The sequence below is a fragment of the Charadrius vociferus genome, unplaced genomic scaffold (genome assembly GCF_000708025.1).
Source record: "Charadrius vociferus isolate BGI_N301 unplaced genomic scaffold, ASM70802v2 scaffold370, whole genome shotgun sequence".
Taxonomy (NCBI): domain Eukaryota; kingdom Metazoa; phylum Chordata; class Aves; order Charadriiformes; family Charadriidae; genus Charadrius; species Charadrius vociferus.
In genome coordinates this window covers 551,820-566,582 of record NW_009646744.1, presented here as the reverse complement: position 1 = coordinate 566,582, position 14,763 = coordinate 551,820, and the positions used below count along the sequence as shown (strand labels likewise).

The 14,763-nt window shown below is 53.4% G+C and overlaps 1 protein-coding gene across 1 annotated transcript in view; it reads left to right on the top strand.

The window, feature by feature from the left end:
* ARHGAP26 (Rho GTPase activating protein 26) overlaps positions 1-14,763 on the top strand; it is a 137,113-nt gene that overhangs the window by 119,534 nt on the left and 2,816 nt on the right. The window contains exons 21-22 of the mRNA XM_009890595.1: positions 10,302-10,412; positions 12,978-13,069. Of these exons, the coding sequence (XP_009888897.1) occupies positions 10,302-10,412; positions 12,978-13,069 (203 nt within the window). The remainder of the gene's footprint in view (positions 1-10,301; positions 10,413-12,977; positions 13,070-14,763) is intronic.

Sequence of the window (14,763 nt, the reverse complement as noted above, 5' to 3'; positions counted from 1 at the left end):
CGTTTGTGCCCGTTCCCTCTTGTCCTGTCACTGGGCACCGCTGAAAAAGACTGTTCCCATCCTCCCGGCACCCTCCCTTTGGGGATTTATAAGCGTTGATAAGATCCCCCCTCAGTCTTCTCTTCTCCAGATGAAAAAGACCCAAAGTCCTGCAGTGAAGGTGTCCAGGCTGGCTTTACCAGGACAGTGGAAAAGGAAATCATGGGAGGAAGGGGCAGGATTTCATCTTTTGTTGTTTTTTTGTTGTTTTTTGTTGTCTGCACTGGCACTTGGAAAAACACAAAGGCAAGCAGCCGCGTCTGCTGCTTTGGGGCTTGGAGCAACCTGGGCTGGTGGGAGGTGTCCCTGCGCTGGGCAGGGGGTGGCACTGGGTGGTCTTTAAGGTCTCTTCCGACCTAAACCGTTCCGTGATTCTATGAGAAACCCCTCTGGCTCGTGCCCATGCCAGGGCAAAGGGGTGGCAGTGGGGAGAGGAGAGGTGGCCACAGGCGTGGGACAGAGCTGCTGGTGTTGAACAAACACCCCCACCTCGCTCCTGGAGACCTGCCGGGGAACTCCGAGGAGCGGGAAAAATCTGTCCCCTCTTTAGGCAGAGCCGGCACGCCTGTCCTTCTGCGGGTGCTGCGTGGCATCGCGGCGGTGGTGGTGGATGCAGGAAGGGGTCAGCAGCGGTCTGCCTTCCGCGTGCGTGGGTCTTCGCCCTGCCTCCCCGGCTGCTCTGCTGGCGCCTGGAGGAGCGGAGCCGCGGTCAGGAAGGGTTTGTGAGGCACAGTCACCTGAGCTTGAAGGCAAAGCGGTCTCTAGATGAGACAGCCGAGGCTGAGGCTGAGCTGTGCGTTGAGGACCACAGGGGAGCTGAGGCTGCTCCAGCCCACGCTGCTTCTTCAAATCATGGCACCAACTGATCATCTCCGGCCGTGTAGCTTTTAAGTTGAGCAGCCCAATATGGGACTTAGAATTATGTTCTTTCTGTGGCTTTAGTTGTGTTTCACATGATAAAAAGTGTTTTTCGCGTCTCTTCCAAGAGCCAGGCTCTTCCCGGTGTCGTAGTGTAACACGACGGTGGTACGAGTGCCTGCGGTCTCCGTCCTGGGAGGTTTCCCAGCGCTGGTGGGTCACCCTGCTCCAGCCTCAGCCACCCTGGCTCGGGCAGGAGGTCGGGTCAGAGACCTCCCGCGGTCCTCCCCGAGCACCTCGGGGACTCGGCTCGGCAGAGGGTGCAGCCTGCGGGGAGACTGGGGAGACCACCTTAATGTCACAAACAGAAGTGAAAAAATAACCAACCAACAAAAAAAAAAAAAGGTGAATTGAATGTATTAATCTTCACTGTATTTGATTAATGGGAAGGGAGAAAAGGCTCCGTTTGCATCTTGATTGCAGGCAGAGGAATTGAGGCTGGGCCAGTAAACTGGGAGGGTTGTCGTGCTCACACCTCCCAGCTGGGCTGCACTGGGAGGGGGTGTGCAATGGAGGAGGAGGATTTAGCTGATGAGAGCCGACGAGGCAAAAATGTTATTACAAAGTTTGGGTTTTTCAAGTGAAAAAAAGATGAAAAAAGAAAGAACGGGACAAAAACGGAGCTTCTTTTGATAAATATGATCGAATTGGATCATTTCGGTATTGTAGTGTTTGGATTTTGGAGCGAAATGTTCCGATCAGCTCCCTATAACTGATGTTTGCAGCATACTTGCAAAACAAAGCCATACAAGAACAAATATACAAAAGGAAACCAGGCAAATCAAGTAAATGCATAAAATTATTATGCAGTGACTTTACTCACCCATTATTCTCAAATCACTTTTACAGGCCAAAATAATCCTCATTGTTTTTCCCAATGTGTATGACTTATGTGGGCAGGTGTTAGTTCTTGACACTGCGGGAAGAATATTTGTACAGTAGAAAAATAGGAGGTTTAGCTTGTGGGGCTGATGAAGGCTTAAATAAACACTCTTTGTTTTTTGTTAGGATTTGTGTCTGGAAATGGCCTTCTATCAAATTATGCGAGGAAGATTACTTAGCCAGGAATGAATTTTTTACGCTGTGGAGTAGCTTTTCTGACCATTTCCAGAAATTACTTAAAAAGTGAAAGAAACTTGTCGTCCTTCTGCCAGTACCAGCTCGCGGGGTGGGTTGCTGCTGCCCGTCCCGCAATGCCGGACCTCCTTGGCTCTTCCCAGAACGTTGCTTTTTGGGGGGGCTCATGTTAGAGCCTGAGCGTGTCGGGGACAAAACCGCCAGCTCCAGGCATGTCCTTCTGCAGCTGCGGGCAAACCGGTCGTCCCCTTGTTGGCTCCCTGCAGCAGAACGTCTCTGCCAGCAAAAGGGAGTTCTGTTTTGGGGAAATAAAGACTGATTCCCCTCGCCCAAAGCCGGGCTGCTGCGGGTCCTGGGGGCCGGGGCGATGGGGTGATGCGGGGCTGGTGCTGCGGTGCGGGTCCTCCAGGCGCCTCGGGAGACCCTCCCCGCGGTGCAGGGTGAGGGTGGCTGGCGGCACGGACAGCCCCGTGACGCGTTGGTCCGCGTTCCTGCAGCTCCCGCTGCCCATAAGGCAGTTTTGAGCTGCTTATGGTTGGCAAACGCTGCTCAGCAGCAAGGCAGGGCCGCCCTCTGCGCAGGATGTGTTTACCTCAAATATTTGATCCTACCAAACACCCCCCAGCTGATCTGGGGGCTGTGATCCCACAGGGACTTTAATTGCCTTCGTTTTCCAAGAATCCCATACGGTTGCTGGGGTGGCAGATGGGAGAGTTTTCTTTGCTGGGGGATGTAAGATGGCAGCGGATTGAATGCCAGAGAAAAACGAGAGGTTTCTGGAGGACTGTTGAGTTCTCCTTAATTGTGAATACAATTTGTTGGTGACTAATGCATCCAGACTTGCAGAATTACCTCATGTATTAGAAGCAGCGGCGCGGTGGAAAAGATGTGACTAAGATGCTGGCTCCTGATTTACCAACACTTCCCTCCTAAACTGTTGTTTGGCTTCCTACTGGCACATTACAACTTTTCTATTAATAATTAAGAGATTTAATACGGTTTGAAAGCACTTGCTTCAACATAAGATCTGCCAGCTTGATTTTTAGTCTGCTGAGAGCCTTTTGAGCAGCGAGGAAGCGGGGAGGGGGTTATTAATGGAGCAGAAAATACAGCTGCTGAGCAGGCGGCGGAGCGAGGTGGAACACGTCATGGCCAGGCTGCGTCCCGTGCAGGACCCAGAGGCGCGTGGACCCGTGGGTGCCTCTGTTCCGCTGACCTGCCCCAATTTTCCTGCCTGTCCCATTTCCAGTGCTGGTACGACGTTGCTGTAAGAGGGGTGACCGGTGGGTTGGTAACTCGCTAGCGATGCTGCAAATTGTCTGTCGTAAATGAGTTGTGCAACTGCTAATGAAATGCTGTTCCGCCTTAAGACGGCACGATGCTCCCACCGCCCGGATCCCACCCCGCGGGGAGGACACCTACACGCCAGTCCAGCCATCTTCCTTTCCGCAGTGCCTCCAACGCTTACTCATGCTGAAAATCCATCCATTTCTGATTCTGTGCTTATTCACTCAGCCTTTCTCCAGCACTAACATCAGTCTCTAAGCTTCATGCCAGAAGCCTATACCAAAGCAGCAATGTCATTCCATCCCTTTGAAACATCAAGCATCATCTATCTGTATTTGGAAATGGAAATGTCTGTTAAGTGGGACACCAGAAACTCCAGCTCTCCTTCCCAAAGTCAGAACTCTTCCCGTTCTCTCTTTTATTCAAGTGGAAAAGCTTTTAGATGGTTTATGAAATTACTAAAGCAGGGAAATATTTCTACATACGGGAAATAAGCCAAGCAGCAAAGTGACAGGACAAACCAGTGTGCTGGGTGTCTTCAGGATTACAAAGAGGGACATGGCCGTATTATCCAAATGAAGATCCTGTAATCTGTGCTCATGGAGACAGAGGAACTAACAAACAGAGATCTTGGGAAGTCCATGCTGAGGAAGTTGAACTTTTTTGGACCTGTTTGGTCAAGTGATGTTGCCCACAGTGCATTTTGGCCGCTTATTTTCCCAAGATCATTATTTTCCACCTGAAAGATGATACAGCAAGATAACTCCTGAGAGAATAACACTGGAGAGAGTTTTAGCATCATTTTTCTTGCATTTAAAGTACCAAACAGAGGAAGAATCCTGCCAGTCTGAAGCCCTGTGAGCTAACGTCACCTATGGGGTCGCGTGTGGTGCCATCACTAACCTGCAGTGCAGGCAGAGCCTGGGGACTTGCTTTCTAGACCCATCCGTCTGCGCTCTGAGCTTTGCTAGGACGTGCAGCATGGCATGAACTTCATGAGCTTCTCAACCCAAGGCTGCCTCCCATTTCATTGAGCCAACAGAGCCATGTCCGCTGGTGAGCTGCAATCTTGGCCTTGTCTTAGCAGAGTTTAAGTGCCCTGGCATTAAATGATGCTATAATACTTTTTTTCTGGTTAGCTTTGAGAAGAACCTTATGTTCTGTAGCTTCGTTTTACAGGAACGGATCAGGAGATAAAGGGTTGGGTGGCTTTTGATGTATTTTAATGCAGTCAGGTATCGATAATGTCAGAATGGGAATATTGTTATTCATTCTTGAGGTGATTTCATGAAAGGGCTTTAACTCATTGGTAGGCTATGCCCATTCACGGCTCTTAGATGTTGAAATAGCCCCGAGTTCCACAAAAACAAACAAGTTGTAAACATTTTTGAAGTGGAACTGGTGTCCTCTCAGCCAGAAGAACAAAGCGGCAGAAGCTGTCTGGAAACCCTGCTGAGAATAACTCTCCAGACCTGCAAATGCCTTGAGGACTTGAGTAAAGAAAAGCGCCAGGGGCAGTCTGGGAAGGCAGATTGCAGAGGAAGAGGAGTTGAAAGGCAGGAGTTATGGGAAGGGACTAGAAAAGAGATTTTTTTAGCTGCAGCTACTGGAAAAGAGTCTGGAAACCAGAATTGCTGCTTTTTTCACACATTCAGGCAGCAAACTCCACATCGGACTGGGAAAGGCAGGGTGTGCAGCAGGCACGGGAGGCAGGGGGGAGGGTTTAGCTTCTAAATGCATTTCTAAGTCCATGTGTTTGCTGGAAGAGTGGGATTGCCGAAGGGGTGGACGGGAGCTGAAGGCGCAGGTGCCCCCGCAGCCGGTGGGCCGGTGGCTGCGACACGACGTCCTCCCGCAGCCTGCCCGTTCGGGGCAGCGGAACCTCCTCGCTGGGCCGCAGGTCACCGCCGCTGCTCTCGAGGGGCACCGACGGGCAGGAAAGGCGAAAGCCTCGGGACGTGTGGGGCTACGGACTCGTGGAGTTCCCTCTGCCACTTCTCTTGGGGAAAAGGCCGTACCTGCCCCTGAAGACTCTAATTTTAGCCACTTCTTTGTTTCCTGCTTCTGGTATTTTTTGTTCATAGCAATTTTTTTTCTGTTTTGTTTCCCACTGTGCACCCAACAGGAAGAGCCCCTCGCAAAGTCCTCCAGAGTAAGAAGATGGAAAAAAAAAGGTCCAGCTGACTTTTGCTTCCTGCAGGCAGAACTGAAAGCAGGCAGCAGCCAACATCTCCCCACAGCCTCTCACCACCTCTGCTCTTTCCATGAGAAACAGAAAGGCAATTGGATCCTACAAGAAAACTGTTTTCCAAAATGCAGAGCCCTCAGGACAGCCTGTTTGCTCGCGTGCACTGACTTCTCCAGCGAGACGGGACTCGGGTCTTGCAGTCACATAAGCTCAGAAAGGTGATACTCAAGCAGTAGTTTTGAAAAGAAATGCCTGTATTTCACAGAAGGGAGGTGAACCCTTCGTGCCCGTTGTGGCCACCTCAGGCCGGGTCCTGCAATGGCCATTTGCTCTTCTTGAGGAAATGAGCTGGAAAGACCTGCAGAGCAGGACCGCGAGGCTGCGCGGGGTAGTTCGGTCATCGTAGGACCACGTTCATCTCTTCCATGAGCGCTCTGATTGAAACAGGATGGTCTTCATACTTCACAATCCGCATGCTCTCATTAGTTAATAGTTCTCTCAGTTGTTTTGGTGGGCACAAAGAGTGTCTTCTTTGCCACCCAGGATCCAAAGACACCAAAGTCTTGCTCCAAATTATTGACATCTTCTTAGATAGAGGCCGGCCTGAGTGCCGGTTCTTGCTGTAAGGCTTTTTTACTGCAAGATCGCAGAAATAACTCTCTTCTCCGAGAATCGTATTGATTGCATTACGCGCTGTAATTAGTGTAGCAGACTGTGCAGTTGGTGGAGCGATGACAGAGCCGACTTTACGAGTAGCGAGAGCTGCATTCTTTTAAAATGATTTCATCTCAAAAAGTGCGTTGGGAATTTCTAGCCCTGGAGCCCCGTGTGGTCGGATATTCCTTCGGTGGTGCCGTGAGGAGGAGCGGGGTTGGTGGCGGAGGCAGTGGCCGCCCTGCGGTGCAGGCACACCATCGCTGGCCCGCCCGGCGAGATGTCCCCTCGCAGCTGGAGCCCGCTGCCCGCGGAGGCGGGAGGGCTGGTGGGAGTCAGTGGCAGCTCTCGGGGGGAGAAGCCCAGCCACATTTCGGTCACCAGCTCATCACCCCCTCCAAGGCCCACCTTGACCATGGGCCAAGCTTCCCATTGAGAAAGGCATTGCTGTGCCATTCCTTTGCTCTGTGACCCCACTGTGGGGCCTTTGGGGTCCATGAGATAGTGCTGCCTGCTGGATTTCTAACCAGTGCGAAGATGGGCTGATGACTAGAGGTGTCCAAGCTGTCTTAGGATTCATCCCACCCTATAGACGGTTCAGTGGAAAGGAACCTCGCTGGAGCCAGGGGCTGGAGGCCGGGAGGTTTGCTTCCCAAGGTGACGCTCCTTGCCTGCAGAAAATCCATGCACGGAGCAGGTAACGTGCATCTGATGCTTTTTTTGATCACCAGGATGGAGGAATCTACTCGAATGGTGAGAGGCCGTGGTAAGATGAAAGGCACACCTAGCAGGTCCTCTGCCTTCCAGGGGATAAACCCATGTGTTCATATTCCATTTGCCGTGCAGACATCTACCCTCTTGGAGACTCGTTATAGTAGCTTGGCAGTACAGAGCCAGAGAACATTGCATCCAGGTATTATAACCAATGGGCTGTGGCTTCCAAAATGCTGGTTCCTCTTGCGATACTAACAGTGAAGGAAATGTTCTAGTTCCTGCTGCCCAGAGGAGAGCGCTCTCCGTGTCTTCAAATGCCTCTAACGTGCTCTCTCCATTAGAGGGCAGAAGCATGCTTGTGCACCGATAAAATAGAACAAAATTACCTGCCTCACGTGCTATATAGCTTGTTTAATTAAGGGAAGGTAGGACATCATCACGAATGGCCAGACAACTACACCTGCTAGAAGGAAAAAGAAGCAGCAAGAACTGGTGCCTCAAGGGTTAATTTCTGCAATTTGGGCTGATTTGGTGGTCTTTGTAGCACCTCCTTCTGTTTAAAATTGGAAATAGATTTAATAGATGGTAAGTACCAATGTCAAACAGACTAAGTAATACAGGTAATTGCTCCTTTTTCAAAAGACTGACAATTTTGAGGATAGAAAAATGCAAAAGAGATTGGTTTTAAATAGTGACAATTATTAGGAGAACATTTTTAGGATTTCTGTTAATAGTCTGCCTGTGAACGTTCCCTGTTTTACAGCCCTCCTGTGAAAGTTGCGATGCGCTGCTGTATCTCATTTCTATATGCATGTAATCCTCTGACGTAATAAAGGTATTGCCCATAATTGCAAAGGGAAATCATTAGTTTGTGTTGAATCCAGCGACACAGCTTCTGCGAGGAGTCAAGAAGCCAAGAGTTTGGCCTTAAGCAGATCTGGACCTCAGTTGAGTTCAAGCCAACAATTTAACCTTCTTCGGTGCCCTCTAAGTGCCATTGCGGTGGTGATATTTATGACATGGACACTTTCCCCCTCGAAATTGGACCAAATCCACAGATCTATCCTTTCAGTTTTGAGTTGTGACCATCAGAGAATGCCAGAGAGCGCCGGCTTCCAGCTTCACTTGCGGGCGCATGGAAGGACATGCAGGAGCCGCCGGCGAAAGCCACCGGCCACTTGGCCAGTGCTGGCGCTGGTGGGAGACCTGGGCACCCAGCGATGAGGCAGGTGCAGGCAAGGAAGGCTTCAGGGGCTGGTGGCACAGGTGTGCGAACTGGAGGGAAGCTGGTGTGACAAGATCGGCATTTTAGTTTAAAGCTGCTAAATTCTAACTCAAACTGAAGGGAAGAAAATTACAAGAAAGCACAAAATTCAAGATTAGTCATAAATATTTCCTGGAGACCCTCTTGGATGTTGCGGGAGGTTGGTTCTTTTTCTTTTAAATGGTAGAGGGTGAGGTTTTACATTCAGCTTGAAATGGAAGAAAAATGCTTGTGCTATTCTCTTCTCTGTTAATATATGAAACATTCCATTCTGGGCCGAAGGAGCAGAAGCTGGGGCTGAAACAACTGTCTTCTGCTGTTCTGATCTAACAGGTATCGCATGGCTATGGGTTAGCGCATTACCCTTTTTACAGAGACTTCATCTTTTTATCAGAGGTCTAAGGGGCAGCACGGGCTCCCCTGGCCGCTGCCCACGCTTTGTCCTGCTGTGTGTGCGCTGGTGCTGCCCATTTTGTTCGTTTTGGAGGGGAGGGTGTTGCTTTTTTTGGAGGTTGGGGTTTTTTGCCAAGTTGGCTGCTGGTCCAAGCCATGCTCCTCAGGAGGCTTCTCCTCAAGCGCGAAGGGGGCACATCACTGACAGTGACAAGAGGAAATCTGAGTTAAACATATCTAGAAAAGATTTGTTATAATCCCAGATCAGTATTTGGAAGACATCGTATTTACAGCCTGGAGCTGAGGGAGGGCTGTGCCCCTCTCTGCAGGTACGCCACCTTTCCTTCACCCCTTCCCCTCGGAGAAGTGCCGGTTCCCTGAGACGAGGGAGAGGAGATGAAGAGATGGCCTCTGGCATGCTGTTAGTCCTGGTGCAGCCCTTTCCCTCCCTCCCTCCAACGCCCATTTGCTCTGGTGGGACCCGTAAACTGCTGCTACTGCAAGGCTGAGGTTTTCCCGCAAGCTCTGGAGCACACTCCTCCTGTATCCCTCCCCTCCTGCTGCCTCGGGAGCCTCCAGCTCAGGGATGGGGATGGGGATGGGGATGGGGATGCCCCAGGGGTTACCTGTGGGGTCCCACCCTGTCCCCACCTCATCACAGACCCGTGTGATCAGAGGTACCATCCCTCTCTCAGGTAAAAAAAAACATAAATCATATTGCTTTTACAAAACTTTTTGGGTTTAGAGAGGCATTTTTAGCGTGGAGAGGATTTTCTGGTGTTTTATCAGGGATGGAGTTTACAATGTGAATTAGACAGAGCATACAGATGAGTTGATAAGCATAGCAACAGCAGAAGGTGAATCAGACTTAAATTGGTATTTTAGTACAATAATTGCTTTTTGATGAACCTGAGAATGACCTAAATTGAACAGTTATGAAGGAACCAAACACTTCTCGCTTGACTTTTGCGTGCATTTACTAGTTCGGAAGTTTGATTCAACTTCAGTTGACATCTGTAGCTTAAAAGTGAGGAATCAAGAGCCGTTTGCATGAGGGGAAACAGAGTTCTTCATTGTAAAATGTGGCAAACAGATCAATGAAATGTTTGTGGTGCTGAACGGGCAAGCACGGCGGGAGCCCGGGGTACCTCGGTGCGAGGCGTTCGCCCGAGAGGCGGCCGGCGGGCGCCGGGGTCCCAGCACAGCCCTCTGGTGCTGCTGACCCGTGCGGCTGGGGTGGGCTTCAGGCGGATGATCGCACGGAGATGCTGGCCCTGGCCGGCTCCGTCCTGGAGATCGGGAACCTCCCGCCCCGTTTGGGTAGAGATGTAAACGGGTGGTGGTGGCCAGGCACCATGGATTGGGGCCCGGACTCGGGTGCCGTGACGACTGACATACAAAAGGGGGATGGAGGTGGTTCGCGGGCACCATTAACCTCCAGAAATACCATCAACTATTTCTGGCAGCGGTGGGGGAAATAAAACAAGGCAGGTAAGTGGCTGGGCTGCCAGCTGCCAGCAGCCAGACAGCCCTCCTCTGAACAGGGGGTGTCGGGCTCAATTGGAAGATCCAGCTCTTGCTGTCCAGAGAAATGCAGATCTGGCCTTGAAACATTTCCCAAGGTCTTGGCACTTCATTTCGTAGCTGTGTCTCATGCTCTGAATATTCCCAAGGCACTCGCTATCGTCGGATGTCGTCTGACTGTCTCTTGGTTACTGTTTGTTTCTGTGGTTGCACGTTGATAAGGTATCTGGTTATGTCTTGCAGCCCTCAGAATCCAAGCCCAACGTCACCCCTCTCACCGTCCTGGCCCATGTTCTCTGCGCCATCAAGTCCTATGCCCACCTCCTCTACGTCCAGCGACTCATCCCCCATCAGGTCTGTTGCAGAATTCGCTTTGCTTTTTGTCGCTTTTGCTATTTTCTGTTTGATTTACTCGGTTTCCCCCACTTCACTTGCCTTCTCCCTTCGCATCCCGCTCAAGCTCCCCCAACACAGCTATCTGCACTCAGCAAGAGCGGAGCTTTCAAAGGTCTCCTGCCCCCCGGGGAGACCCTTTGTGACCCCGCTTCGAGCCCCCCGGCAGGCGCCAACCAGCCCCGGTGGCCAGGCGAGCGGGAGCGGGCGCTCGCAGGTTGCGCTCGCAGTGCTCGATGTCGCTGGTGGTTTCTGTGGGTTTCCCGGGCAGTTCGGCTCCCGCGGGTCGCTTTGCTCCTCTCTGCGACAGGTAAGACGGGTGCTGCCTTCCCGGGTGCTGCAAGGAATAATAAGCCTGCATAAAAGGCTGCGGTGCCTCATTTTCTGACCACTTCCTTTTCTCATCGGGGCACTGCCGGGGGGTCCCGGCACCGGAGATGCTGTCGTGCCGTAAGCGCACCCTGGGCAGTGCTGGGGACCTGCGCTGCAGGTCGTGGGGGATGCTCACGCCAGGGCAGCATCGCCTCTGGTCTGTGGGATGATCCATCTCTGGTCAGTGGAGGAATCCTCGGGTGGGACATCTCTCCTCGGAGCCCACCCCTGGCGCTGCCGAGCAGGACGCTGTTGTGGTCCCCGGCAGAGCGTGGCTCCCAGCCCGCGGCACCCATCCCTCCTCCGAGGGAGACGTGTCAAACCTGTTTGTTCATTACAGGCACAGACCGAGCTCTTCCCCCACACCTACAGCCACACAAGTGCCGCCTGTACGACGGCCGCCTGCTCGGCGGGGTGATTTATTTGTTTTGCTACGCGTCTGCAAAGGCTGGCAACGGCGCGATACCGCCCGAGCAGCCCTCCGCCTCTGGGGGAGAGAGGCTCATCATCCCTGAAATGGCACAAGGGCAGATGGGTGAAGCTCCTGAGTGCTTTGCTGGCCTTGTGCCACGCTCGGAGGCAGAAACCTAACGTGAGCGATGGCGGGGCTCCGGCGGTTCCGTCCCGGAAAGCCCCTGTGGGGCTCTGGCGGGCGCAGTCGCAGCCCGGAGAGCAGCAAGGGGCAGGCTGGGGCTGTGGGGGTCCGGGCTACAGAAGTCATTTTTGGGGGGAGAAAAACAACAACTTGAGTAATTCAAGGTAGTAAGTCCGAAAATACCTTCTGTTTTTCATCTGACAGTCTCCCCGTGCACTGTGTGTGAGTGGTGCCTCTCCGGAGCAGGAGGAGTGTTTGCCCATCCTGGTTTTTAAGTGTTTGGTGGCTGCTCGTGTCGGGCAGCTGGAATTTGGAGAGGAGGGACCTCCGCTTTGGGGCTGTCGGCACAGCAAAACCAAAACCTTTCACAGCTTCCCCAGTTTGTGGTTTCGGTGTGAAGGTGAACGGCTTGCACCGCGAGGTGGAAGCGTGCCGCTTCCCTGGGCTCGCTCGGGGAGAATTCAGAATAAGTTCAAGTCCTCGGAAAGATAAAAGTTGGTGAAACTGCTGAACTGAGAGATGGTGTCACCTTATTCCTGAGCCCAGCAGCTCCTGGGGGCCCTTCCATCGCTCTGCTTGGCCGTACCATAGCCGAACAGCCTGCCGCCGCGCTGGATGCGGCCGGCTGCTCCGACAGCCCTGTGCCTGGGCAGGTTCACACCCTCACCCTCACCCTCACCGTGGCCGGGCGGTGTCCCTGCTTTCCCCCAGCCTTGCTCGAGCCTGAAGCCGGAGAGGAGGGGAGGGTGGCTCCGGGTGCAGGGGACAGCTCTGCGTGCCTGCGCTTTGCTGCGGGGGTCCGGAGCTCCTTCATTTTTCTCCCCGCGTCTGCTGGCGATCTGCTCCATTTCTGGTGCTCTCTGCTCTAATTCACTCCCCCGCAGCGTGGGCACGCTGACACTTCCCCAGTAAAATCTAATGGTTCTTAAATCTTTTTTATCTTCAGGTACAGTCTCTAAAGAAGCGCAGCAAATTCTTCACGGACCTACTTGTTTTTCAGTGTTGAAATACCCTTCCCTAAGTGCTAATTCTTCCTTGCAAAACTCTCCCGGCGGTTGCAGCTGCGCTCGGAGAGCGATGGGCTCGGCAGCGAGCGGGGCCGGTGGGCAGCGGGACGCTGCCGGCTCCTGCTGCCTTCGCTCCGCGCCGGCCCTCCAGTGGGTTATGGCCCCTCGGAGACTCACAAACCAGTTCCAGCTCCCCGATGCGCTTCTCCCGTCTAACGCCTGGAGCTCTGCCGGGCACCCCTGGCACGGGGCTGCCCCTGCCTGGCACTGGGCACGGGCTCCGGTGCTGGGGGTGCCAGCTGGGCTCGGACTGGGATTTGCAGTGCGGTGAAAACTGGGGGCTCATCCCTGAGAGCCTTCAGCATCCTCTGTTGTCTTCCTCACTCTTCCCCCGAGCAGCATAACCTCAGACCCTTGCAGAGCGGTTGAGGTCCTTGGACCCCTCTTCAACATGCACCACTTACACGGACCCTCTTCGACACAGTGGGGAGGGCAGTGCTGTTGTGTATGAGTAGAGTATTTTTTATACCAATAAATGCTTTCTTTTTGCAGCTCACCGCTGCGGAAAGCCCGGGCTTTGTACGCCTGTAAAGCAGAACACGACTCGGAGCTCTCCTTCACGGCAGGCACCGTGTTTGATAACGGTGAGTCCTCGACACGGGGCAGCGCCGGGAGTGGATCGGGAGGAGGTGGGCTCATTTCTCAGCGGGACGTTCAGGCGGCGGTCCCCGGCGTGCCGGCAAAGCAGGATGGGCAGAGCTGTGCCTGCTGCCGTAGGAGCGCGGCGCTGGGCTTCCCGGAGCTGAGCCCGGAGCAGGGTTTGCTGCGCAACAAGGGCAGAGCGACGTGGGAGGGTGGGGGACGTACCGGGGGGGTGTTGTAACACACCATCAAATTAGCTCCCCTCTAACGGCCGCGGCATTGCCTGTCAGTGGCAGGCCCCGCTCGCCCGCCGGGGGAGGGCGGCGCCGAGAGAGAGGGCTGCTGTTAGCTGGGCGGCAGAGAGGCGGGAGACTTCCCTCTCACCTCAAAATGGACGTTCTTCTTCTGTCACAGCGTCTCTCATTTCACGTAACGTACAGGTGAGGTGCTACAGAGCCAGCGTTAACGGCAATACAAATAAAGCTGCAGAGAAGGACACTTGGCCATTTATTTTAGCGCTGAGTTTTGCAAATTACTGATCTTCCCGTGACCCAGGGAATGATTTGGAGACTCAGTTCATGGGTTTCCTTTCAGTCCTCTGTTTGAGGACTGTCCCATTCCCACCACTAGAAATCCCATGAAAGAAGAGAGCAGAAATACTTGCAACACAGGCAGTAAATCCGAGGTATATCGTGCTTTGCTCTTCGTATCTGTGCTGAAAACTGCTGATCGTCCAGCTGTCTTTAGGATTGGTGTGAAAACTGCCTTTTCAAGATCCTGATTTATTTCCTAAGGGAAACAAATCCTAAGGGAGACGTGTAAAATAGGAGGGATGAATAGGTGCGACCCCCCTCCTCTTCCCCGGAGTAGAGCAGAGATGTCCACTTTGCCACCTCCGTCCTGGGTCAGGGGGTGCCGCTCCGCGTCCCCCTCGTGGCCCTGCCCGTCCCCGCGGTGTCCGAGCCACCGGCCCGGGGTGACGGGTGTCTTGGCCCTGGCAGTGGCCGCGCACCCGCAGGGCAGGAGGTGAGGGCACACATGGGTGACCAGCTCTTTGGGACCGCGTCCGTCTAGATCAGAGCTGTGTTTCGGCGGGTTCTAGGGGAAGGTGCAGCCTCGCACGGAGGGTGTGCAGAGGTTCTCCAGGCTACGCTGGAGGCTCTGACCCACAGGAGGAAATAAAAGGAAGAAGTTTGGCAAGGCACGGTGTCACCTTGGGGCCGGCAGTGGAGCACGGCGGGTGCGCGGTGCTGACCCGGCTGCCCGCGCCGTTTGCCCTCCTGGCAGCTGCCCGACGCTCCAGCTGGTCGCTGGAGTTGTTCAAGAGGTTGCAGTACACCGCCCCGGTGTGCCCGTGCTGTGCGGGGCTGCCCGGCCGCACCGCGACCCTCCTCGGGGCACGGACCCTTCTCTGAACACGAGGGAGAAACTGGTGAGCGGCTGACCGGCACCAGCGTATACCATATCCAGAGCCATTCCGCACTGGTCTTCTGGGTAGGAGAGATTAGTTGCCAAGGATCGGCACCAGAAATATTCTATGCAGTTGCCATAATGTTTCATGCAGGAGATGGAAAAGGAGCATGTGCTTTTTTTCCTCTGGTTACTGAGAGCTGGAATAGGTGGGCTCTGGTTAGTCATGTTTTTGGAGATGACGTTAATGAACATAGATCGTGTGTTTCCTGTGTCAAGGGAAAGA